Source organism: Mauremys mutica, chromosome 5, assembly GCF_020497125.1.
Source record: "Mauremys mutica isolate MM-2020 ecotype Southern chromosome 5, ASM2049712v1, whole genome shotgun sequence".
Lineage (NCBI taxonomy): Eukaryota > Metazoa > Chordata > Testudines > Geoemydidae > Mauremys > Mauremys mutica.
The window spans coordinates 1561339-1586188 of NC_059076.1; the positions used below are offsets into that span (position 1 = coordinate 1561339).

Below are 24850 nucleotides of genomic sequence, written 5' to 3' on the forward strand. Positions count from 1 at the left end.
TCCTTCACTGGAGGTTTAACAAACGAACATAAGAACGGCCATACCGGGTCAGACCAAAGTCCATCTAGCCCAGTATCTGTCTACGGACAGTGCCCAATGCCAGGTGCCCCAGAGGGACTGAACCTAACAGGCAGTGATCAAGTGATCTCTCTTCTGCCGTCCATCTCCATCCTCCGACAAACAGAGTCTAGGGACACCATTCCTTACCTTTCTTGGCTAATAGCCATTAATGGACTTAACCACCATGAATTTATCCAGTTCTCTTTTAAATGCTGTTATAGTCCTAGCCTTCACAACCTCCTCAGGTAAGGAGTTCCACAAGTTGACTGTGCGCTGCGTTAAGAAGAACTTCCTTTTATTTGTTTTAAACCTGCTGCCCATTAATTTCATTTGGTGACCCCTAGTTCTTGTATTATGGGAATAAGTAAATAACTTTTCCTTATCCACTTTCTCCACATCACTCAGGATTTTATATACCTCTATCATATCCCCTCTTAGTCTCTTCTTCTCCAAGCTGAAGAGTCCTAGCCTCTTTAATCTTTCCTCATACGGGACCGTCTCCAAACCCCTAATCATTTTAGTTGCCCTTTTCTGAACCTTTTCTAGTGCCAGTATATCTTTTTTGAGGAGAGAAGACCACATCTGTACACAGTATTCGAGATGTGGGCGTACCATGGATTTATATAAGGGCAATAATATATTCTCAGTCTTATTCTCTATCCCCTTTTTAATGATTCCTAACATCCTGTTTGCTTTTTTGACTGCCTCTGCGCACTGCGTGGACATCTTCAGAGAACTGTCCATGATCACTTCAAGATCTTTTTCCTGATTAGTTGTAGCTAAATTAGCCCCCATCATATTGTATGTATAGTTGGGGTTATTTTTTCCAATGTGCATTACTTTACATTTATTCACATTATATTTCATTTGACATTTTGTTGCCCAATCACTTAGTTTTGTGAGATCTTTTTGAAGTTCTTCACAGTCTGCTTTGGTCTTAACTATCTTGAGCAGTTTAGTATCACCTGCAAACTTTGCCACCTCACTGTTTACCCTTTTCTCCAGATCATTTATGAATACATTGAATAGGATTGGTCCTAGGACTGACCCTTGGGGAACACCACTAGTTACCCCTCTCTATTCTGAGAATTTACCATTAATTCCTACCCTTTGTTCCCTGTCCTTTAACCAGTTCTCAATCCATGAAAGGACCTTCCCTTTTATCCCATGACAGCTTAATTTACGTAACAGCCTTTGGTGAGGGACCTTTTCAAAGGCTTTCTGGAAATCTAAGTATACTATGTCCACTGGATCCCCCCTGTCCACATGTTTGTTGACCCCTTCAAAGAACTCTAATAAATTAGTAAGACATCATTTCCCTTTACAGAAACCATGTTGACTATTGCTCAACCGTTTATGTTTTTCTGTGTGTCTGACAATTTTATTCTTAACTATTGTTTCGACTAATTTGCCCAGTACTGACGTTAGACTTACCGGTCTGTAATTGTCGGGATCACCTGTAGAGCCCTTTTTAAATATTGGCATTACATTAGCTAACTTCCAGTCACTCGGTACCGAAGCCGATTTAAAGGACAGGTTACAAATCTTAGTTAATAGTGGTGCAGTTTCACATTTGTGTTCTTTCAGAACTCTTGGGTGAATGCCATCTGGTCCCGGTGACTTGTTAATGTTGAGTTTATCAATTAATTCCAAAACCTCCTCTAGTGACACCTCAATCTGTGACAGTTCCTCAGATTTGTCACCTACAAAATCCGGCTCTGGTTTGGGAATCTCCCTAACGTCCTCAGCCGTGAAGACTGAAGCAAAGAATCCATTTAGTTTCTCCGCAATGACTATCATCTTTAAGTGCTCCTTTCATATTTCGATCATTAAGGGGTCCAACTGGTTGTTTAGCAGGCTTCCTGCTTCTGATGTACTTAAAAAACATTTAGTTATTACCTTTGGAGTTTTTGGCTAGCCGTTCTTCAAACTCCTCTTTGGCTTTTCTTATTATACTCTTGCACTTAAATTGGCAGTTTTTATGCTCCTTTCTATTTGCCTCACTAGGATTTGACTTCCACTTTTAAATGAAGTCTTTTTATCTCTCACTGCTTCTTTTACATGGTTGTTAAGCCACAGTGGCTCTTTTTTAGTTCTTTTACTGTGTTTCTTAATTTGGAGTATACATTGAAGTTGGGCCTCTATTATGGTGTCTTTAAAAAGCTCCCATGCAGCTTGCAGGGATTTCACTTTAGCCACTGCACCTTTTAACTTCTGTTTAACTAACCCCCTCGTTTTTGCATAGTTCCCCCTTTTGAAATTAAATGCCACAGTGTTGGGCTGTAGAGATGTTCTTCCCACCACAGGGATATTGAATGCTATTGTATTATGGTCACTATTTCCAAGCAGTCCTGCTATAGTTACCTCTTGGACCAGCTCCTGCACTCCACTCAGGATTAAATCTAGAGTTGCCTCTCCCCTTGTGGGTTCCCGTACCAGCTGCTCCATGAAACAGTCATTTAAAGTATCGAGAAATTTTATCTCTGCATTTCATCCTGAAGTGAAATGTTCCCAGTCAATATGGGGATAATTGAAATCCCCCACTATTACTGGGTGTGGGAATTTGGCACATGGTTATGTTTGGGTTTGTTAGAGGCTAAGTGGCCTTGGATTGGCTTTCCGCTGCCAAGTAGGCAGTAAACAGGATAATAAATTAGAAAGTAGTACAGGATGATAATTATCCTATGAAGTTACAGCTGTGCTTGTGTGTATTTTATTAACCAATTAGCAACTGCTTGATTGCCTGTTATAATTGTATATAAGAGCATGCTGGAGAGAGAAATAAATGACTTTACTACCAATCACATTGATTGCTGAGTTTTTGTCCGAGTCCGCCTGAGAGGCACTGCAACGCAACAAATGGTGACCCCGACGTGATTCGTATCGAATGATGAAAGTGTCGGGAGCCTGAGCCCAGAGGCGGGGAGTGCTTGCCCGACGTGATTCGAATGGAATGAGGATAGTGTCGGTGGCCTGACCCGGCAGGAAGAAAAGGAGGCGCACCTGAGCTCAGTGTCGAGCGGCTAGGAGCCGCAGGGCGTCCGAAAAGAAGGGCGCACCTGAGCTCAGTGTTGAGCGGCGGCCGCAGGGCGTCCGAAAAGAAGGGCGCACCTGAGCTCAGTGTCGAGCGGCTAGGAGCCGCAGGGCGTCCGAAAAGAAGGGCGCACCTGAGCTCAGTGTCGAGCGGCCAGCCACAGGGCGTCTGTACAGGGAGGCGCACCCGAGCCCAGAGGTGAGCAGCTAAAATGGGAACCGCTGCATCAGCGGAAGAAAAGATAACACAGAAGCCTTTATTGCACATTATGAAGCGGCAGGGAGAAAAGCTCCCCTCTGATACGTTGTCCCGCCTGCTGCGGTGGGGACAGAGAAGGGAACTTTTTGTTAAGCCGAGTACAATTTTTAATAGAGCTGTGTGGGAGCGGCTAGGCTCCAAGCTTTGGAAGTCGGTGGCTCAGGGCGATGAGGAAACCTTTTCCCTGAGTCCAGTATGGAATAAGACAAAGAAGATAGTAAAAACTCTCGCGGCCGAGGCAGGAGTGCAGGTGGCCCTTTCTAAGCTTTTCCGCCCAACGCCCGAAATGCCTTCTGTGTTGCCGGTTGGAGCCAGGGAGTTTTTCGGTGGCGAGGACACGGTGATACCTTTGGCTTCCGACCTGGATAATGTTGCCCCTGTTATGGTTCCATTACCCTCCAATGTGGCCCTCGGCCCCGATATAACTAATCCTGCTACGGTCCCGCTACCCCCCGATACGCCCGAGCCTATGAAAACAGCTTTGCCGTACGCACCCCCTCCCAAGCCATGCTGTGTCCACGGGACCTGGGGGTGTCACGAATGCGGGGAAACAAAGGAGGCTCGGGTAAGACACGTGTCATCACAGGTCTATCCCAATTCGACTACGCCTATTCAGTTTACCCAGTTTAATGCCTTTTATAAGAAAATGGAGCGCTGGAGTCAACAGCTGCAGGCCATTAATAATAAGTTAGATCAAATGCAAGGTCTTCCAGCATCAGTGTGGAAAGAGGGGGAGCTGGAGAGGCTCCGGACCGCCCTTCGGGCACACGACGAGGAGGTGCTCCACTGGAAGCGAGCCCTGGACGGGAAAACTTTGGAGTGCATGGCGCAGGCAGAAGCTCGTGAGCAGGCAGAAGCTCGTGAGCAGGCAGAAGCTCGTGAGGAGGTGCTCCGCTGGAAGCGAGCCCTGGACGGGAAAACTTTGGAGTGCATGGCGCAGGCAGAAGCTCGTGCCGTGGCCCCGGAGGTCGGTCGGGCCTACAAGTAAGTAAGCTGTTTTGGCAGGAGCCCGGAGAAGGCGTCCTACGCTGGCTGGTCTGAGCCTGGGACAGTGCCGGGAAAACCGTTATGCTTCTCTGGTATGAGCAGCAACAGCTGGGTGTTCTGACACAGGATTTACAGTTTAAAAGAAGCCAAGCAGGGAAAGAAAAGGAACAGGATGAGCTAACCGGAGACAGCTCATTCTTTTCTGGCCCCGGTCAAGGACATATTGCTCACAGCTAAGACTAATGAGAGCTGAAAAACCGCCCAAAAAGCTAATGAGAGCTGAAAAAACCCTGCCAGGCACTAATGGAATGTGTTGGCTGTCTCTTCTCACAGGTATGGAAGAGCTGCCCAAAGATCCTAGCAGCCCCCCCCCCACTTCTTGGAACCAGGAGACTGACTGCCTGGACCCATGCTTCTTACTGCAAAGAGACCCCTTCACATCAGGAGAATTCTGCTACTGATGATTGGCCTATATATATATATATATATATATATTTTGCTCCATTGTGCTTTTAAACAGCAGGAAAAAAGGACAAGGTGACGTACTGGCAAACCTCTCCCTTGTCCGCTGCAGCCCCCATTGTGTTATTGGATTTTTTTTTGAAAGAGGCAAAACCAATTTCAAGAAGCAAAACCATTATAGAATAATGTTTTGGTAATTTTCCCCATAGAAGCTGAACCACGACGGTGGTGGAAAAGAAGAAAAAATGCTCACATTATTGACATTGCCAAAGTCCAGAAATTTCTGACTAAAAGGACATTGAGAACTGACCCTGGTGAAGAAACGAAGAATTGTACACTGGCAGGAAGAAATTTGGGACTCCTGCTGAAAAATGTGGTATTGATTGGATTTTGGGGTTTATTCTACAGGCTGCGCCCTGTGTTTTGGATAAAAATTTTAGCCTGTGTTGCCCTCCCTAATTGGATTGTATATGATATTACCCCCCCCCCCCCATTACTAACCCCAGTCTTTTAGAGCCTAATTGTTTTTTGTTTTTAGAGTTTGAGAAAACTCAGCCAAAAGGTTTGTTGAGTATTCTCAAAGGGGGGAGTTGTAGGTTACTAGGCATAAATTTAGGTAATTTGGGAGAATGGCTTTGAATTTATGTGACCCAAAGTACATTTATGTAAAGTGCCTTTGTTAGCCTTTTTAGATTTTTGTAAAATTTGTGTTATGTGCTGATTATTGGTAGTTGTAAGATTGCTTGTTACTAGATGTAGCCTATATTGAAATAGATAGATTGAAAGTAGATGTTGTAATTAAAGTTATATCCTTGAGAATGTAGCCCCCACGGTGGGAAAGTACAGATAATTGTTCACAGAAGATACCAGAAGGGTAGGGGCTAGTTAAGAAGTACACCCTTCTAGCTAAATTGATAGTGGGATAAGTTAGTGTCCATGAAAGGAACGGTTTAGCAAGAGGAAATACGGATCGGGCCCAGGCAGGCAGGCAATAGACAGAGAATTTGGAAAGGAAAAAAGGATCGGGCCCAGGCGGCCAGGCAATAGACAAAGAACTTGCTGAGGAAAAAAGGATCGGGCCCAGACGGGCAGGCAATAAATAGATTAGAAAACTGGTTGGAAACTTTTGAGGGTGCAGGGGACAGAACAGGTAATTAAGCACAAGCTTAGGAATTTCAAATATTCTGGGGGATACTTGGAATGGTGATTTAGTTGAGAAAGGTGGCTGTTGGAAGACAAGCTAGTAATTTTTAAGGAGAGTACAAAGTTAATTCTGTGGTTGCTAGAGGGAATAGTAGTTGAATTTTGTAAAAATGCTAAAGAGAAAAGCTTTTGGTGTTTTGAAATGTTTGTAAATACTTAGGTGAAGAAATTAGTTTGTAATTGTTTGGCTATGAATAATTTGTTGTATTAGCTGAAGAATGCATACAGTGCTATGTAATTGAGATTTGTATTAGGCTTAAGGGCATATATAGTGGTGATGTTGTTTTTTAGTGTTTAAAAGTAGAAGTTAATAGTAAGAACCCTTAAGCTGTGAATAGCTTTGAATTTAGAAGCAAGCCAGAAGCAATTGTATTAATGTAAATGATTTACTGATGAAGTATTTTCCCCTGTTTTGCTTGATATTAATAAGGGTATTTGTGTATTTTAAGTAATGATTGATTGCCCAGTAGGGGTATATTTGTTTTTGTTTTTTAGATATTTAAGAGAATTGATGTTAGCTGTATAGTATTTAATGTACCATGCATTTATTATGGAGTTTAAATTTATGTTTTATGTTTTATGTTTGTTTGTGGTGTGTGTTTTCTGGCCAGAATTGTTGTGGTGTTGTTAAGATGTCTATGCGGTTTATGTTGTATTTTTTGTTTTTGTTTTTTTTTTTGCTAGTATCCCCCCCCCTTCAGTGTCAGCTTGATCACCTGACACATGAGGGATGGATTGGTAATAGAAATTTGTCACAGGTTGGTGTACAATAGAGAAGGGGGGAACCCTGCAGAATTTACACCATTTATGTGTTTTATTTTTGGTGTTTTATGTTTGTTTGTTTGGTGCTGTTGATGTTATGTGTTAAGAATTGCATGGTTATAGATGAGCCCTATAGATTAAGGAAGCATTATTTGGTTTTGGTTTTGTTTTGTTTAATTGGTTACTGTTATTATTTTTTTTTTGCTTTTTTTTTGCATGCCCCTTTTTGTGTGTTTTGGACTAGAGGGGGAGATGTGGATGTGGGGATGCATTTTTCCTATGCTGCTTTGGTGGAAAGTTACAGTTGTGCTTGTGTGTATTTTATTAACCAATTAGCAACTGCTTGATTGCCTGTTATAATTGTATATAAGAGCATGCTGGAGAGAGAAATAAATGACTTGGCTACCAATCACATTGATTGATGGGTTTTGTCCGGGCCCGCCTGAGAGGCACTGCAACGCAACAACTGGGTTCTTAATTTTGATAGCCTGTCTAATTTCCCTTAGCTTTTCATCATCACTATTACTGTCCTGGTCAGGTGGTCGATAATAGATCCCTAATGTTATATTTTTATTAGAGCATGACATTTCTATCCATAGAGATTCTATGGAATATGTGGATTCGCTTACGATTTTTACTTCATTTGAATCTACATTTTCTTTCACATATAGTGCCACTCCTCCGCCTGCACGACCTGTTCTGTCCTTCCGATATATTTTGTACCCCAGAATGATTGTGTCCCATTGATTGCTCTCAGTCCACCAGGTTTCTGTGATGCCTGTTATATCAATACCCTCCTTTATCACAAGGCACTCTAGTTCACCCATCTTATTATTTAGACTTCTAGCATTTGTGTACAAGCACTTTAAAAACTTGTCCCTGTTTATTTGTCTGCCCTTTTCTGATGTGCCAGATTCTTTTTTATGTGACTGTTTATCATCTGATCTGGCCCTTACATTATCCTCTTCCGTCCTCTGCTCCTGACTATAACCTGGAGATTCTATGTCATTAGACTCTCCCCTAAGAGAAGTCTGTGTCCGATCCACATGCTCCTCTGCAGCAATCGGCTTTCCCCCATCTCCTAGTGTAAAAACTGCTCTACAACCTTTTTAATGTTTAGCGCCAGCAGTCTGGTTCCACTTTGGTTTAGGTGGAGCCCATCTCTCCTGTATAGGCTCCTCCCATCCCAGAAGTTTCCCCAGTTTCCAAAAGGAGGCTGGACAGGCATCTGTCTTGGATGATTTAGACACAACAAATCCTTCATTCTGGCATGGGTTAGACTATATGAGCATTGCAGTCTCTTCTTATGCTATGATTCTATTATTTTAAATCACATTATTTTTAGCCAATTTCCTAATGTTTTTGGGCCCGTCTCCAGATTTTTGAAAACTTGGATATGGAAGTGCTAGAAAGTCTTTTTACCATTCCACAAGAATATATGAATGCTAAAGGCTGTTTTCCCTACAAGCTGAGAGGGGGTTACCCCAAGCCAGCTAGGGGCCCCTGATCCCAATTAAGGGCTGCCAATAAGCTTCTCCAGGGTGAGAGGCTGTGTTCTTTCCCATAGGGGAAATAGCCAAACCTGAGTGCCTGCTAGGTAAGGACGGAGACCCCAGGGAAAACCAACAGGGCACACCCTGCGCCAGCGAGGAGGCAGAGAATGGTACCTCACTGCGGTTTTAGTTTAGGAGACTGTTTCTTTTTTGTTTGGTGGAAGATCACCCCTTAGGCTGACTGTCAGGGCTACCCTGAAAGTATGGCCAAGGGAACACAGAAGGGGAAAGGCAAACCCTGCCCAGAGAGGGGCTAATTAACCCCAGGCCCACCATCACCAGAGGGGGGAGCACTAAGCTCTGGCGAGACAAAGGAGGTGCCTTGACACAGTATGTCGAAAGAATTGTGGGACAGAAAGTAGATTTCCCACTGTTCTTTTCATTTTACGGCTTCTCTGTTAGGTAACTCATAGACTTTAAGGTCAGAAGGGACCATTATGATCATTTAGTCTGACCTCCTGCACAATGCAGGCCACAGAATCTCAGCCACCCACTCCTGTAACAAACCCCTAACCTATGTCTGAGTTATTGAAGTCCCCAAATTGTGGTTTGAAGACCTCAAGCTGCAGAGAATCCTCCAGCAAGTGACCCATGCCCCATGCTGCAGAGGAAGGCGAAAAACCCCCAGGGCCTCTGCCAATCTGCCCTGGAGGAAAATTCCTTCCCAACCCCAAATATGGTGACCAGTTAAACCCTGAGCATGTGGGCAAGACTCACCAGCCAGCACCCAGGAAAGAATTCTCTGTAGAAACTCAGATCCCAACCCATCTAACATCCCATCAGAGACCACTGGGCATACTTACCTGCTGATAATCAAAGATCAGTTGCCAAATGAATTGCCAAAATTAGGCTATCCCATCATATCATCCCCTCCATAAACTTATCAAGCTTAGTCTTAAAGCCAGATATGTCTTTTGCCCCCACTACTCCCCTTGGAAGGCTGTTCCAGAACTTCATCCAACATCAACCTCTTATATTAACCCCCTATTAATTAGATTCAATAGAGCATTCACAGAACAGACCTGAGCAGAGAACTCCAGCGTCTTCACCGGGCCCACAGTTGTGCTGACCCCATTCTCTGGAGGAACAGTCCCGAAGATAGGATTCGCTTCCAGAGCAACTCACATCATCCAGCCAGATCTGCCCTGATCCTTCCCCATAATGAGCTGAGCCAGGTGCATTAAGGGCGTGTCCACATCCCAATTCTTGGCAAACAACATTAGCATCTGATGTGTTCCAGGAATCATCACAGACTGTCCCCCAGGTGCCATTGTAATAAATCGCCACTCTCCCAGAGCATCTATCTGTTCCATTCACCAGTTTGATCTGTTTACTTCCTGTAGGGATAAATTGCACATATTAATATCACGTTCCTTTGATTTTCTTACTAATTTGCATGAATTCATGTCAGGAGGGCCCGATTTTATTCACCCTAGTCTGCTAAAGGAATTAGCTGAAGAAATCTCGGTGCCACTGCAATAATATTTGCAAATTCATGGATGACAGTAGAGGTCTGGGAAGACTGGCTAGGGACCAACATAGTGCCTATCTTTAAAAAAGGTGAAAAGGAGGACGGGGAACTATAGACCAGGCATCCTGACTACACACCTGGGAAAATACAAATGTATAAAACGAGCAATTTGTGATTACCTGGAGGATGAAGGGATGATCACTAGCACGGATTTATTAAGAACAAATCATGCCAAACCAGTTTGATATTATTCTAAGGGCTTGTCTGCACTTTGCGCTGGATGGGCAGAGATTGATCCAGTGGGGGTTGATTTATTGCATCTAGTCCAGATACAATAAATCGACCACTGAGTGCTCTCCCGTCGACTCCGGTACTCCACCAGAACGAGAGGTGCAGGCGGAGTTGACGGGAGAGCATCAGCTGTTGACTCACCATAGTAAGTAGATCTAAGAAGGTCAACTTCAGCTATGCTATTCATGTAGCTGAAGTTGCATAACTTAGATTGATCCCCCTCGGTAGCGTAGACAAGCCCTAAGACACGGTAATTGGTTCTGAGGATGAAGGAATCACAATGGCCATAATATACCTGGACTTTAGAAAGGATTTTGACACAGTCCCACATGACATTCTGATAAGTAAGCTGGAGAAATGTGGGTTTGGCCGAACTATCAGTAGGTGGATACGTAATTGGTTAAACAACTGCAAATAAAGATTGATTATTAATGGAATTATGTCAGATTGGAGGGAGGTGTCAAGTGAGGTACTACAGGGGTCTGTTCTGGGTCTGGTGTTATTTTAGCATCTTTATTAATGACCTGGATGGAGGAATATAGAGCATACTGATCAAATTTGCAGATAGCACAAAGCTAGGGGGGTTGCCAACATTTCAGTGAATTGAGATAAAATTCAAAGAGATCCTGATAAATGGGAGAACTGGGCTACAGATTAAAAAAAAGAAATTCAGCAAAGACAAATGTAATGTTCTATATTTAGGGGAGAAAAAACAAAGGTACAAACGTAGAATGGGAAGTAACTGGCTTGGCAGCAGCACTGCTGAGAAGGATCTGGGAGTTGTGTTGGATCACACACTCAGCGTGAGTCAACAGTGTGAGGTTGTTGGGAAAAAGGCAAATGCAATTGTAGGTTGCTTGATGAAAAACTGCCAGCCGGCACAGCAAGTGTTAAAGAGAGCCTTTGGGCCCAGCTAGCCCTGTTCTATCTGCAGCCTACGCCAGGCATGGGAGCAGGGGTGAAGAGAGCCTGGCTCAGTCTGGTGCTGACTGGTGAAGAGCCAGGAGCTAGCTGTCTCCCTACTTGAAGGGAAGGAGCAGTCATTGGCCAGCCAAGGCAGCTGACTCAGAATAAGCACTTTCTCCACAACCAAGGGAGACTGTGAAGGGGCCTCCAGCACCTGAAGTAACTTACTGAGTGGAAACCAGAGACGTTGTGGGATTTTCCCTCACCAACTTGCGGCTGCCCTGCCTGAAGGAGCTGGAGATTGCAGCAAGGCACTGCCCTAGACCAAGAGGGAACTCTGCAGGAAACAAGCCATCCAGCAAACTGCACTAGAGGGGCCATTCCTCAAACTGAACAGACCAGTAGGAAGTAGCCCATGGAAGAGGAGTCTCACTTTCTGCTGGGAGGGATCCCTTCCCTGTTCAGGGGCTGACATACTCAGGGACCTGGGTTTGGGCCCAACAGAAAGGAAGGGCCCGGATCTCACTACCCTTCTAGGCCATAAACACTGAGGCTACTCAACCAATCAAAGGGCTGAGAGCCAGGCAATCTAACCACTAGGATGCTTGGCCCTCCAAGCTGCCTGCTACTGTTGCATTGACAGAGGCATAGAATGCAAATCACAGGAGGTGACAGTACCGCTCCACTTGGCGCTGGTTGGTCCTCAGCTGGAGAACTGTGTCCAATATGGTCACCAGTGTATAGAAAGGTTGTAGAGAATCTGTAAAGTGTCCAGAAGAAAGCAACAGAGATGAGCAAAGAAAAAGAATGTAACCCATATGAGAAAAACTGAAGGAACTGGGTATGTTTAGTCTGGAATAGAGGAGAGTCCGTGGGGAAGTGATAGCAGTCTTAAAATACTTGTAAGGCTGCTGTTAGTATATAGACCTGTTGGTTTGCCTGAGATAGAATTTTGAGTTTGATTTTTGATACTCTTATATCCTTACTAATATGTGTGAACAAAGACCAAAGACACTGTGTGTTCTATTTCTCACACCCAAATGAGGCTTTTAGCACAATGAAAAAAGATAAGAAATAGAGTTAAAGTGTTACTGGGTATGCTGGTGTATGTCTGAGCATACACTGGAAGGCTGCCTGGCTCCTCTCTAAAGCCAAGATTAAGCAACCAGTTAGGAAGGGCAAGAGGAGGTGGGGAGAGACATAAGAAACACTAAAAGCCAAAGAAAGGCCTGGCATTGGCCAGTATACAACCTCACTCCCTACCTCTCCAATGGGATACAAAAGAGGTGGAACCAAGCCCCCAGACTCAAGACCCTCCAAAACGGAACTTGACCATAAATTGTACGGGGTGGGACCAACACCATGCATTACAGGTATAATTATGCCTGCTAAGGAAGGGGGAACTGGAACACTGGGACAAAGGCTCTGCAGTGTCAGAGCTATGGATTGCTTGCTTGATCTAATCCCAATAAATATCACATTGCCTACACTTCGGACTTCCGGTCTTCTGCTTTCTGTCAGCATGACACAAATAGATGGAGGAAAGTTGTTCTCTCTTGCCACAGAGGGCAGGGCAAGAGGCAATAGGTTCAAATTACAGCAGAGCAGATTTAGATTAAATCTCAGGAAAAACTTCCTAACTTTAAGAACAGTAGGACAATGGAACCGAGGCCTAGGGAAGTTATGGAAGCTCCTTCCCTGGAGGTTTTCAGAAGGAGGCTGCATAGCCATCTCTCTTGGATGGTTTAACCACAACTCATCTTTCATCTTGGCAGGGATTAGACTCAATGACCCTACTGGTCCCTTTTAACACTATGCCACTATGATTCTAGGATTGTATGAATTTAAATCTCTTTATTTTTAACCAATTTCCTGATTTTTTAGTCATAACTCATGATTTTTGAATACTTGGGTTGGGCAGAGCTTGAAATTCTGGTTACCATTCCAAAGGAATATATCTCAAAAGAATTGTGTGACAGGCAAGGAGATTCTCTACTTTCATACTGAGTTTCTTCTCATTTTATGTCTTCTATGTTAATTACCACCCACCTATAAAGATTTCAAAGAACAGACCTGAGCAGAGAACTCCAGCGTCTTCACCGTGCCCACAGTTGTGCTGACCCCATCCTCTGGAGGAACAGTCCCGAAGATAGGATTCGCTTCCAGAGCAACTCACATCATCCAGCCAGATCTGCCCTGATCCTTCCCCATAATAAGCTGAGGCAGGGGCATCAATGGCGTGTCCACAGCCCAATTCTTTACACACAACATTGACATCTGATGTGTCCCAGGAATCATCACAGATTGTCCCCCAGGTGCCATTGTAATGAATCTCCACTCTCCCAGAGCGATCTGCCCCATTCACCAGTCTGATCTGTTTGGTTCCTGTAGGGAAAAATCTCAGCTTTTAATATCATATTCCTGTGATCATCTGACTACTCTCAATGAATTCAAGTCAGCGGGGCCTGATGCTATTCAACCAAGACTATTGAAGGAATTAGCTGAAGAAATCTTGGGTATGGCTACACTTACAGTTTGCAGCGCTGGTAGTTTGCAGCGCTGGTCATCCAGCTGTGTAGGAGCAGCGCTGGTGTGTGGCCACACTCACAGCTACCAGCGCTGGTGTGTGGCCACATTTGCAGCATTAGCAGCACTGCTGGGAGTGATGCATTATGGGCAGCTATCCCAGCATTCAAGTGGCTGCAACGTGCTTTTCAAAAGAGGGGGGTGGAGTGGGGTCTAGTGTGACAGGGAGCGGGGGGAGAGAGAGAGGGGATTTTTGGAGCCAACACTGTGTGTTTAGCTTCCTGACTTGAAAAATCAGAATATGTTTCCAACCCCTTAGTCTTAACTCTTAATTGCAAGCAGCCAACACGACTCCCCGCTGTTTCATTCCCTCCCTGCCTGCAATCTCATTTGATTGTTTACAGCCAGGTACAGATGATCACAGCAAACAGGAGCTCTGTTTGTTTTTTAGATCAACGGCAACGGAGCTCCGGAGCTCCGATCGGAGCTCGTTCACAACAAAACAAAGAGAGGCTGCATAACAAAACAAAGAGAGTAATTTATAAAAGCATTCTGGGATACACCTTATACCCTGGAGGCCAATCACAGCGCTGGTGTGTGGCCACACTTGATGACCAGCGCTGCAGCACCAGCGCTGGAATCCTTATTCCCCATGCCGAGTGAGGTATACGGCCAGCGCTGCAGCCAGGGAGTTGCAGCGCTGGAAGTGCCCTGCAGGTGTGGCCACTTACTAATTGCAGCGCTGGTGAAGGCTTTCCAGCGCTGCAAATCGCCAGTGTAGCCATTTGGCTCCACTGGCAATAATATTTGCAACTCATGGATGACAGGAATGGTCACAGAAGGCTGGAGATGGGCTAATGTAGTGCTCGTCTTTAAAAAGGGGAAAAAGGAGAAGCCAGGGAACTATAGACCAGGCAGCCTGATTTCGATGCCTGAGAGCTACTAGAACAATGTATAAAACATTGAGTTTGTGAATACCTGGAGCATGAAGGGGTGATCACCCAGTATGGATTTACTAAGAACAAACCATGCCAAGCCAACTTGCTTTTCTTCTTTGACAGGGTAAGGGGTTTGGTGGATAGGGGGAATGCAATGCACACAATATAACTGGACTTTAGCAAGGCTTTTGACACAGTCCCACATGACATTCTGTTAAGTAAGCAGGAAAAATGCGGGCTTGGCCAAACTACCATTGAGTGGATACATAATTGGTTAAACAACTGCAAATAAAGATTGATTATTAATGGAATAATGTCATATTGGACTGAGGCCTCATGTTAGGTTCCACAGGGATCTGTTCTGGGTGCACTGTTATTTAACAAGTTTATTAATTACTTGGATGTAGGAATAGAGAGCATACTGATCAAATTTGCAAATGACACAAAGCTAGTGGTAGTTTGAATGCTTTGGAGGACAGAGCTAACATTCAAAAGAATTTTGATAAATTGGAGAACTGGGCTATAAACAACAAAAAGAAATTCAGCAAGGACAAATATGAGGTGCTACACAAAGGGAAGAAAACCCAAGTGCACAAATACAGAACGGGGGTTAACTGGCTTGGCAGCAGCACTGATGAGAAGGATCTGGGAGCCGTGATGGATCACATCCCCAGGCAGCATGTCAGCAATGTGATACTGTTGCAAAAACAAACAACCAAAACCCCCCCACAAATGTAATTGTAGGTTGCATTAACAGAGGCATAGCATGCAAGTCATGGGAGGTGATCGTACTGCTCTACTCAGCACTGGCTAGGCCTCTGCTGGAGTACTGTGTCCAATTTTGATCACCAATGTATAGAAAGGATGTAGAGAAACTGGAAAGGGTCCAGCAGTGAGTGACAAAGATGATTAAAGGAATAGAATGCAAGTCATATGAGCCAAAACTGAAGGAACTGGGTATGTTTAGTTTGGAAAAGAGGAGATGAAGGGGCAACATGACAGTGGTTTTCAGATACTTGAAAGGCTGCCACAAAAATGATGGAGACATTTTGTTCTCTCTTGCCACAGAGGGCAGGACAAAAGACAATAAGTTCAAACTACAGTGTAGGAGATTTTGATTAAATCTCAGGAAAAACTTCCTAACTGCAAGAACAGCAGGACAATGGAACAGACTGCCTAAGGAGGTTGTGGAAGCTCCTTTACTGGAGATTTTCAAAAGGAAGCTGTATAGAATAGCTATCTGTCTTGTATGATTTAGACACAAAAAATCCTGCATTTTGGCAGCGGCTGACTAGATCCCTTCTAACACTATGATTCCATTATTTTAAATCACATTATTTTCAACCAATTACACTTGATTTATGGGACCTATTTCATGATTTTTGAACACTTGGGTTTGGCACAGCTGGAAAGTCTGGTTACCATTCTAAAGGAATATATATCTAAAGAATTGTGTGACCAGGAAGGAGACTCTCCACTCTCATATTCAGGTTCTTCTCATGTTATGGCTTCTCTGTTAGGTATCACCCACCATTTATATTTATCCCCTATTAGTTATATTCAAATAAACTTTCAAAGAACAGACCTGAGCAGAAAACTCCAGCATCTTTACTGTGCTCACAGTTGTGCTGACCCCATCCTCTGGAGGAACAGTCCCGAAGATAGGATTCGCTTCCGGAGCAACTCACATCATCCAACCAGATCTGCCCTGATCCTTTTCCATAGTGAGCCAAGCCAGGTGCATTGATGGAGTGTCCACATTCCAATTCTTTGCAAACGACATTGGCAGCTGAAAGGGCCCAGGAATTATCACAGACTGTTCCACAGGAGCCATTGTAATGAATCTCCACTCTCCCAGAGCAACGATCTGCCCCATTCACCAGTCTGATCTGTTTGCTTCCTGTAGGAAAATATTCCAGCTTTTAATATCATATTCCTATGTAGAAGATGAATACCTGCTTTAAGTGAGAATCTCAAGACAGCTATAACCATTTAGTCCTGACTGGTACCTTCGTAATTCCACTTTAATAAGATTCAATAGAGCATTCATAGAACATACCTGAGCAGATGACTCCTGCATCTTCTCTGTGTCCACAGTTATTCTTACCCCATCTACTAGAAGAACATTCCCAGATATAGGATTCAGTTCCAGAGCACTTCACTTTGTCCAGCCAGATCTGCCCTGATCCTTCCCCATAATAAGCAGAGACAGTTACATTGATGATGTGTCCACACCCCAGTTGTTTGCAAACAACATTCGAAGCCAGTAGATCCCAGTAATCATCACAGACTGTGCCCCAGGTGCCATCATTATAAACCTCCACTCTCCCAGCACAATGATCTGCTCCATTCACCAGTCTGATCTGTTTGCTTCCTATAGGGAAAAATCCCAGCTGTTAGTATAGCGTATTGCTAGTGAAGATTTCTGAATGAAGATATCTGAACAAATGACACCAATATTCTCAAGCAAAACTAATGCTATATAAAGACCAGGAAAAATATCATGATGAAAAATCCTTTTTTATTATAGTCAATAAAATATTTAGTGGAGTTTAAGGTAATAAGATGAATAATTCTGATATTGGATCTCATGACCTTTAGAACCCGAAGTGGGTTTGAGACCTTTTATTCTTCATCAAAACATGTATACGTATATTGTTCTTTTGTTGCCTTTGTTTTTTCATTGTGGGTTTTGGTATTTAATACATATGAATTTAAAATGGCAGCACATCAAATGAATAAATAAAATGGGAGGAAATGGAGAACAGGGAGATTCCACTGATGCTAGACCACTGGTCTTATCTATCATCTCTTGACAGAGCAAATGCTTGGAGACAGAGCAGAGTAACAGTTAAATCTGGATATGGTCAAGCAAACAAGTTTTTTTAATTGAAAAGTCAGGATTCTCCAACTTACTAGACTTTTTTGGAAAAGTTCTGTCAGAAAGATATCTGAAGAAAATAAACAAACATGGTATAAGGGGAAATAGCCCTTCACTATGCTTCTTTGTTTCCTAGCCTTTGACCATTTTTTGATCTGTTACAAAGCTGTGCCTCAGTATGGTAAGAAAGTCTAGTGGTAGAGAACTGAGTTGGGAGACCTGGACTTAATTCCCTTTTCTGTTATAAACTTTATATGTGACCTTGGACAAAGTCCCTTATATTCTTTGTGCCTCAGTTCCTTACCTCACAAGAGTGTTGCAATGATAAATTCTTTAAAAATTTGGAGGGATGGGGATTATATGGGGATTGGGGCCATAAAATACCTTAGTTAATTTTTAAAAAGTGCACACCTTACAACTCTACCAGTTTTACTCATAGACCATGAGTTTTCAGATCTTTCTGTGGGTGTGCAGAGAAAATGCTGGCACCCAAGGATGTTTCCTGGGAGGGATGAGACTTCCACTGAAAACAGAGAAAACATCCTTCCCCTGGGTTTTACCTATCGATGCTAGGGCCTGTGTCCCTTTTCTCACATAGCTTAGACTGTTTGGAACTGATTAAATGTGTGTGTGGAATTAGTGGGGAGATGAATTCAAAATGAAATGTGTGGAGTAGAGCTGGGTGGATGTAGAATGGGTAGGTATAGAGTGCGGAGATGGTAGTACAGAATGAGTGGCTATATGTATTCAGTGTGTGTGTATGCAGAAGGATGGGTGTGTGTGTGGAGTGAATAGGGTTAGGAAGTGGAATAAGTTTTGTCTGGGGAATATGTGCATTGCCAACATGTAGGGGGAAAGATGGGTTGCAGTGAAAGTTGGTGCAGGATGAATGCCAATCAAGCTGTGTGCAATAAATGTATGGAGAAAGTGTAAATAGGACAAATGGGCAGTGTGTCTGTAAACTAATACATGTTAATGAATATTTATACAAATACATGCACATTAGAACATGCTGGGTTTTGTCTGTAAATGTTGGCAGGTATGAAAGTGTTTAATAGTGAGATGCTTGAGAAGTCTATGCTGGAGCCAAGGTTACTTAAGATATTTAAAACAACACATTCAGATATGGTCAGATATTAACAAGCTGGAGGTGCAGGGGATAGCAAGCTGATGAGGTTTGCTGTTACATTAAGGACGAAGTTCTGCCAGAGCTGCATGGTACTCTATAAGTTAGAGGAGAAGTGCTCGTGGAGTGGAGGGTGCCAGGTCTGATATATCTGTGATTGACACTCTTGCTGCACTGCTCTAAGTAAGGCAGGTAATGGGAGCCAATTTTTGCAGCACATACGGCTTGTTCAAAAAGTAGGTTTTCCTAGCACTAGGCAGTACCTGAGGCACTCATTGGACCCTCTGATTAACTCTGGCTATCTGTAATGGACAGGTATAGCGTGAATATACTATGGGCAGGAACTGTGCAGGCTTCTACACAGTACACTACTCAGTACACCACCACTGCTAATACACCTGATTCCAGATTTGGAAGTGGGCTCAACAATGCCAGACAGTAATATGTGCGTGTGATGAGCAGGAAGATTTTCCTCTACTCTGCATAGCTCTCTTCTTATTGTATTGCCTCTCTGTCACTTAATACACAATTCTTAAATTAATCCCCAGCTAATCAGCTTCAATAGAGAATGAACAGACCTGAGCAGAGAACTCCAGCGTCTTCACCGTGCCCACAGTTGTGCTGACCCCATCCACTGGAGGAACAGTCCCAAAAATAGGATTCGCTTCCAGAGCAACTCACATCATCCAGCCAGATCTGCCCTGATCCTTGCCCATAATGAGCTGAGCCAGGTGCATTGATGGCGTGTCCACATCCCAATTCTTAGCAAACAACATTGGCATCTGATGTGCCCCAGGAATCATCACAGACTGTCCCCCAGGTGTCATTGTAATAAATTTCCACTCTCCCAGAGCATCTGCCTACTCCATTCACCGGTCTGATCTGTTTGCTTCCTACAGGGAGGAATTCCAGATGTTAATGTCATTCCTACTGAATAAGAAGAGGTTTGTAAGATTTCAGGAACACCTGGGCAAATGAAGATAATGTTCACAGCAATTTACAACAGTGAATATCTTCTATGGAGCTATTGCAGTGGCTGGTGGGTTTCATCTCCTACATTCCTTGCATTTCAGACTGCATAGGCCCATTCCACAGTCACTCTTAGGAATGATTAGAAGCAGGGTTGTATATTTTTTCAGAATTTGTGACATTTATTTTTTTTCACTCTCACCAGCTGGCTATTGAACAAAAGTCCTCTCCATACGTTACACTCGTGTCCTTTGATTGACCTAAAATGGGTTCAAAGCCTATTGAAGTTCATGGAAAGAATCACATTGATTTCAACAGGTCCCCACATAATTAATATGTTTGAGTAAGTTTTTAAAATTGTGTTAAGCTGCTAGTTAAATATTATTAAATGGTTCAAATCAATTTTGCATGAAAACAGATTATTTCACTTTTCATGATTCCTAATTTTTAAAAAACAATTAAAATTCTATGGAGTGCTGATTTTATTTTTTACCTAAAATTATGGCTAGAAACTTTTGCCATAACAAAGTCAGTTATAAGCTTTCTCTCTATCTCTACACTACAGATACCTGCACACTGTACTGGCATTAGTAGTGTTATGCAGATTATTATCCAGAATTCTACTTCACACCATGCAAGAAAATCTCCATGCTCTGAGAACACTGATTTTCTACCTTCAGCACTCTGTGAAAATCAGAATGAGCTCTGTAGTCATGGGAAATTCAGTGAATAACATTAATGGCTATATGTATTACCTACAAGCACTTGTTAAACAAACAAACATTGGTAGGTTACAGAGTCGAACACCTGAAAATTGGGAAATGCCTGGTTTATGGTTGCCTGTTCCACATTATTTTTGCTTCCTTATGCATCCAGTATGTGCACTAAATGAGGCAGGGGTCTTGTGGAAATTAAAGACTGTTTTATAATGCATCTATCCAAGTGGATTGCACAAGGCAGGCTCAACTTTCTCTCACCAATACTAGTAGTTGGGGGAGCTCCCCTCCTGCCTATGTGTTGCCCCAGAGGGGGGAAGGATGGTATGTTGGGAACCCTGTGTTGGGATGAAAGGAGTAGGAAAAAGGGCTGGGCAGTGGGGGAGCTGAGCTCTTTCCACCAGCTCCTGCTGCAGCTGCTCTGCTAGCTCAAAATGCAGTAGCTGCTGCTGCTGCTTTGGCAGCGGCCTGAGTCCAACCTCGGAATCTTCAAGGCTGACATTTTTCTGAAGAACCCAAGGGCAAGAAGGGAAATGGTGACTTGCAACACTCACCAGCTTAGCTAAATCTGGATGAAATTTCACAGTGTTATATCCTTGGGGGCAACCGGTTTAGGAAGAAATCACTTGAGGCCAGACAGCAGACAGCTAACAAAACTACCATTTATTTACAGACACAGAGCTCACCTAATCGGCCAAAGCTGGCTGGGCTATCCCCTAATAATCTAACTCAGTTGCCATAGGAACAAAAACCATGAAAACCAAATACACAACATATTCCTCCCCGCAATAAGAACATCCCCTAAATAAAACACACACTAGACTAGAGAAGGAGGGTAGACTGCCTCCATTCCCGGCTAAACCCTGGGGATTATTTTGCCCCATAACCGTGGGTTCGCCCTAGCTAAAGATTCAGCCGATGAGGAGGCCTTCTGTCTCTAGGTGGATAACGGCAAACTTCTGGTGTTGTTGCACCCGAAAGTCCCATGGGCTCAGGGTTCGCAGCACGAATGGGTGAGGAGGTGGTATCAGCTCGTGCTGGGCAAAGGGGTGTCTCAGCCGCCGGCAGTAATGGAGGAGAACAGTCAGGAACAGGTGATTTGTGATTTGGTGTCTCACCAGAAGAGGTGAAGTCAGTCTACTCAACTGCAGATGTGTCCCGAGGACTGGCATGACCTGGCAACAGCTGATCTACATGTCGCTGCCAGGTAAGATTCTCTGCAGTCCGTACTGTGTAGGAAACAGGTCCTGTTTGAGTGATGACTGTGGCCGGGACCCATTTAGCTCTGGAAGTATAATTCCAAGCCAAAACTGGCTGTCCCGGGCTAAAGGTTTGGTCTTTTGCTCTGGATGCCCGTCTGATGACTTGATATTGCTGCTGATGTTGCACAGTTTGTCGGGGTTCAGAAGGTTTCAGCAGATCAAAGCAAGTGCGCAGCTGTCGTCCCATCATTAGAAAGGCCGGGGATGCCTGGGTTGTAGCATGAGGTGTGTTTCTGTAGGAAAGTAAGAAGGTATCCAGAAGCTTTTGAATGGAGTGTTGTCCCCTTGCTGATTTCAAAGCGTGTTTCATTGTCTGCACAAATCTTTCAGCTAATCCATTGGTGGGTGGATGATATGGTGCTGAAGTGATGTGGTGTATCCCATTTGCTTTCATAAAATTTTGAAACTCCTGAGAGACGAACTGCGGTCCGTTGTCGCTCACAAGTTGTTCTGGCAGACCAAAACGACTAAAGAGTCCCCGTAGTTTTTGGATAGTACTCTCTGCAGTAGTGGACTGCATTATAGAGACTTCTGGCTATTTAGAATGGGCATCTACTGCCACCAAGAACATGTTTCCTTCAAGGGGGCCAGCGAAGTCAATGTGAATACGTTGCCACGGGTTTTCAGGCCAGTCCCATGGGTGTAGGGGTGCCTACTGGAGTGCATTCCTCACACCTTGACATGATATACAAGATTTTGCCTTCTCTTCAATAGCACTGTCCAATCCAGGCCACCAAAAATAGCTTCGTGCAATTTCCTTCATGCGCACTATTCCACAGTGACCGGAATGTAGCTGTTCTAACATCTGTGATCTCAGTGGTGGTGGAATAATGACACGTCTCCCCCGCAACAAACAACCAGATTGGACCGATAACTCTGTCCTCCTGGACATGTAGGTAACAAGGTCGGGTGAGACCGGAGAGGTTTGTTGAGATTTTCCATGCATCACCAGATCCATAACTTGGGATAATACTGAGTCAACGCGAGTTGCCTTCTTTATCTGAGTAGCAGTGATGGGTGTATTCTCTACCTGTTCAAAGTAGAAGATTTCCTTTTGGGCACTATCTTGATGTTTGACCAGCAAAGGCAACCTTGAGAGGCCATCTGCATTGCCGTGCAGAATGGATTTCCGATATTTGATTTCATATGTGTGTGCTGAAAGTAACAATGCCCAACGTTGCATACGACTAGCAGCTAATGGGGGAATGCCTGTGTAGGGTCCAAAAATTGACGTCAGAGGTCGATGGTCTGTGAGAAGAGTAAACTTTCGCCCAAACAGGTACTGATGAAACTTCCAAATTCCAAAAACAATTCCTAATGCCTCACGTTCGATTTGGGCGTAGTTAGTTTCTGCTTTGCTTAGAGTGTGTGAAGCAAAAGCAATAGGTCTCTCTTCTCCCGAAGGCATAATGTGTGACACGACTGCTCCCACTCCATAAGGGGAGGCATCGCAGGCCAATTGTAGGGGTAAGGATGGATCAAAGTGCGTTAGAACTTCAGAATTTAGCAATGCATCCTTAGCTTTGTTAAATGCAACATCACAGGCTTCAGTCCACTTCCAGGCCTTGTTCTGCCCAAGGAGCTCGTGAAGTGGTTTTAGCAGTGTGGCTAACTGCAAGATGAACTTTCCATAATAGTTCAGTAGTCCTAGAAATGAGTGCAGCTGGCTTACATTTCGAGGTGGGGGAGCCTCCACAATAGCCTTAAGTTTTGCAGGGGCCTTATGAAGACCCGCAGCATCAATGATGTGTCCCAAATATTCAACAGAGGGCTGGAAGAATTCACACTTGTCTTTGCGAACTCTTCCAGTCTTTGTAGGGTAGCCTCTAAATTCTTTAAGTGATCCTCTTCATTCCTTCCAGTGACCAGGATATCATCCAGATAGCACTGAACTCCTGACAAGCCACACAAGATCTGGTCCATAGCCTTCTGGAACAGGGCGGGAGCAGACGTTATTCCGAAGTGTAGGTGACAGTATCGATAAAGCCCCTTATGAGTCACAATAGTCAACAGCTCTTGGGACTTTTCATCGATGTGCATCTGTAAATATGCTTGATTCAGATCAATCTTACTGAATTTTTGTCCCCCAGCCAGGCCTGCGAAGAGGTCATCGATGCGGGGAAGCGGGTATTGCTCTGCACACAACACTGGGTTGACAGTGACTTTAAAATGACCACAAATCTGGAGAGAGCCATCTTTCTTCACTATTGGAATGATAGGAGTGGCCCATCGCCTATAGGTAACTGGTATTAGGACTCCATTGGTGACCAGGCGCTCCAGATCTGCTTCAACTTTTGGCCTGATGGCATATGGCACAGTTCGGGCTTTCAGATATTTTGGTGGACTGTCAGGTTTAATGTTCAATGTCACAGTGATTCCCTTCATACTTCCCAGATCCTCTCCAAAAACAGCAGCATGTTTCCTTAGTATAGGAGTTAGACTGGTTTCTTCTTTAGTCATCGGTGCACTTCTGCCCAGTTCAGCTGAATCTTCCCAAGCCAAGACCTACCCATTAAGGCTGGGTAATTACCTCTCACCACAAACAGTGACAATTTAGCAGCCTGTCCATTGAGCTCCACCTTAACATCAATAGTGCCCAACATGGGCACAGCTTCTCCCGTATACGTCTTCAGAACAGTTTTTGTTGCCTTAAGCGGAAGATGCTGTAGCTTTTCTTTATACACAGTCTCGGAGACCAGCGAGACGGCTGCACGTTCCATGCGTATAGGTTTGCCATCCAACAACGGGGTTACCCAGTATTCATGTGAGCCCACTGCCATAGGCAAAACATGCAGTGGCACTTCCTCTTGCGATGAGGTGTCACCTTGATCATCCTGGGTCTGCTCTAGGGTATGCAGGGTTCCTCTTTTTGTCAGCCAGACCACAGGCCTCTTTTTCTTTTGTTTACAGGCACACTCAATGTGTCCCTTTTTGCCACAGCGTCGAAACACCAGGTCCTTACGCCAGCATTCTGATGCCTGGTGACCTGGCTTACCACAGTGGTAACATTCCTGACTCTGCACAGTTTTGTGGGTAGGTTCTTGTGACACTTTTTGCACCCTAGGGGATGCACCGATGTATTGCGCCTCCCTTGTAGCCAGTTCCATGGAGACAGCAATATCAACAGCTTTCTGTAATGTAAGCTGAGCCTCTGTCAATAGGCACTTCCGTATAGCTTCACTGTACAGGCCACACACTAACCTGTCACGCAGTGCATCATTTAACATCTCCTTAAATTCACAGTGTTCTGCTAGCTTTTTTAAAATTGCTACAAATTGTACACTGGTTTCATCTTTTTTTTGGTCTCTTTTGTAGATCCTATATCTTTCAGCAATTACCAGTGGTTTGGGGGAAAAATGGGACCCCAGGATTTCCACAATGTCACTGTAAGATTTAGTCTCAGGCTTAACAGGGTGTAGTAAGCTGTGTAGCAGGGAGTAGGTTT

At 44.1% G+C, this 24850-nt stretch overlaps 2 protein-coding genes across 2 annotated transcripts in view; both read right to left on the bottom strand.

Moving 5' to 3' along the window:
- The window catches only part of LOC123371166 (deleted in malignant brain tumors 1 protein-like), a 31806-nt gene extending 15632 nt beyond the window's left edge, over window positions 1–16174 (bottom strand). Inside the window, exons 1-3 of the mRNA XM_045018461.1 lie at window positions 16150–16174; window positions 13061–13372; window positions 9342–9656 (exon numbers count right to left, since the gene is read on the bottom strand). Of these exons, the coding sequence (XP_044874396.1) occupies window positions 9342–9656; window positions 13061–13372; window positions 16150–16174 (652 nt within the window). The remainder of the gene's footprint in view (window positions 1–9341; window positions 9657–13060; window positions 13373–16149) is intronic.
- A 153-nt stretch (window positions 16175–16327) lies between these two features.
- The window catches only part of LOC123371167 (deleted in malignant brain tumors 1 protein-like), a 29988-nt gene continuing 21465 nt past the window's right edge, over window positions 16328–24850 (bottom strand). The window contains 3 exon segments of the mRNA XM_045018462.1: window positions 16328–16351; window positions 16770–16825; window positions 19037–19335. Coding sequence (XP_044874397.1) covers window positions 16328–16351; window positions 16770–16825; window positions 19037–19335 — 379 coding nt within the window.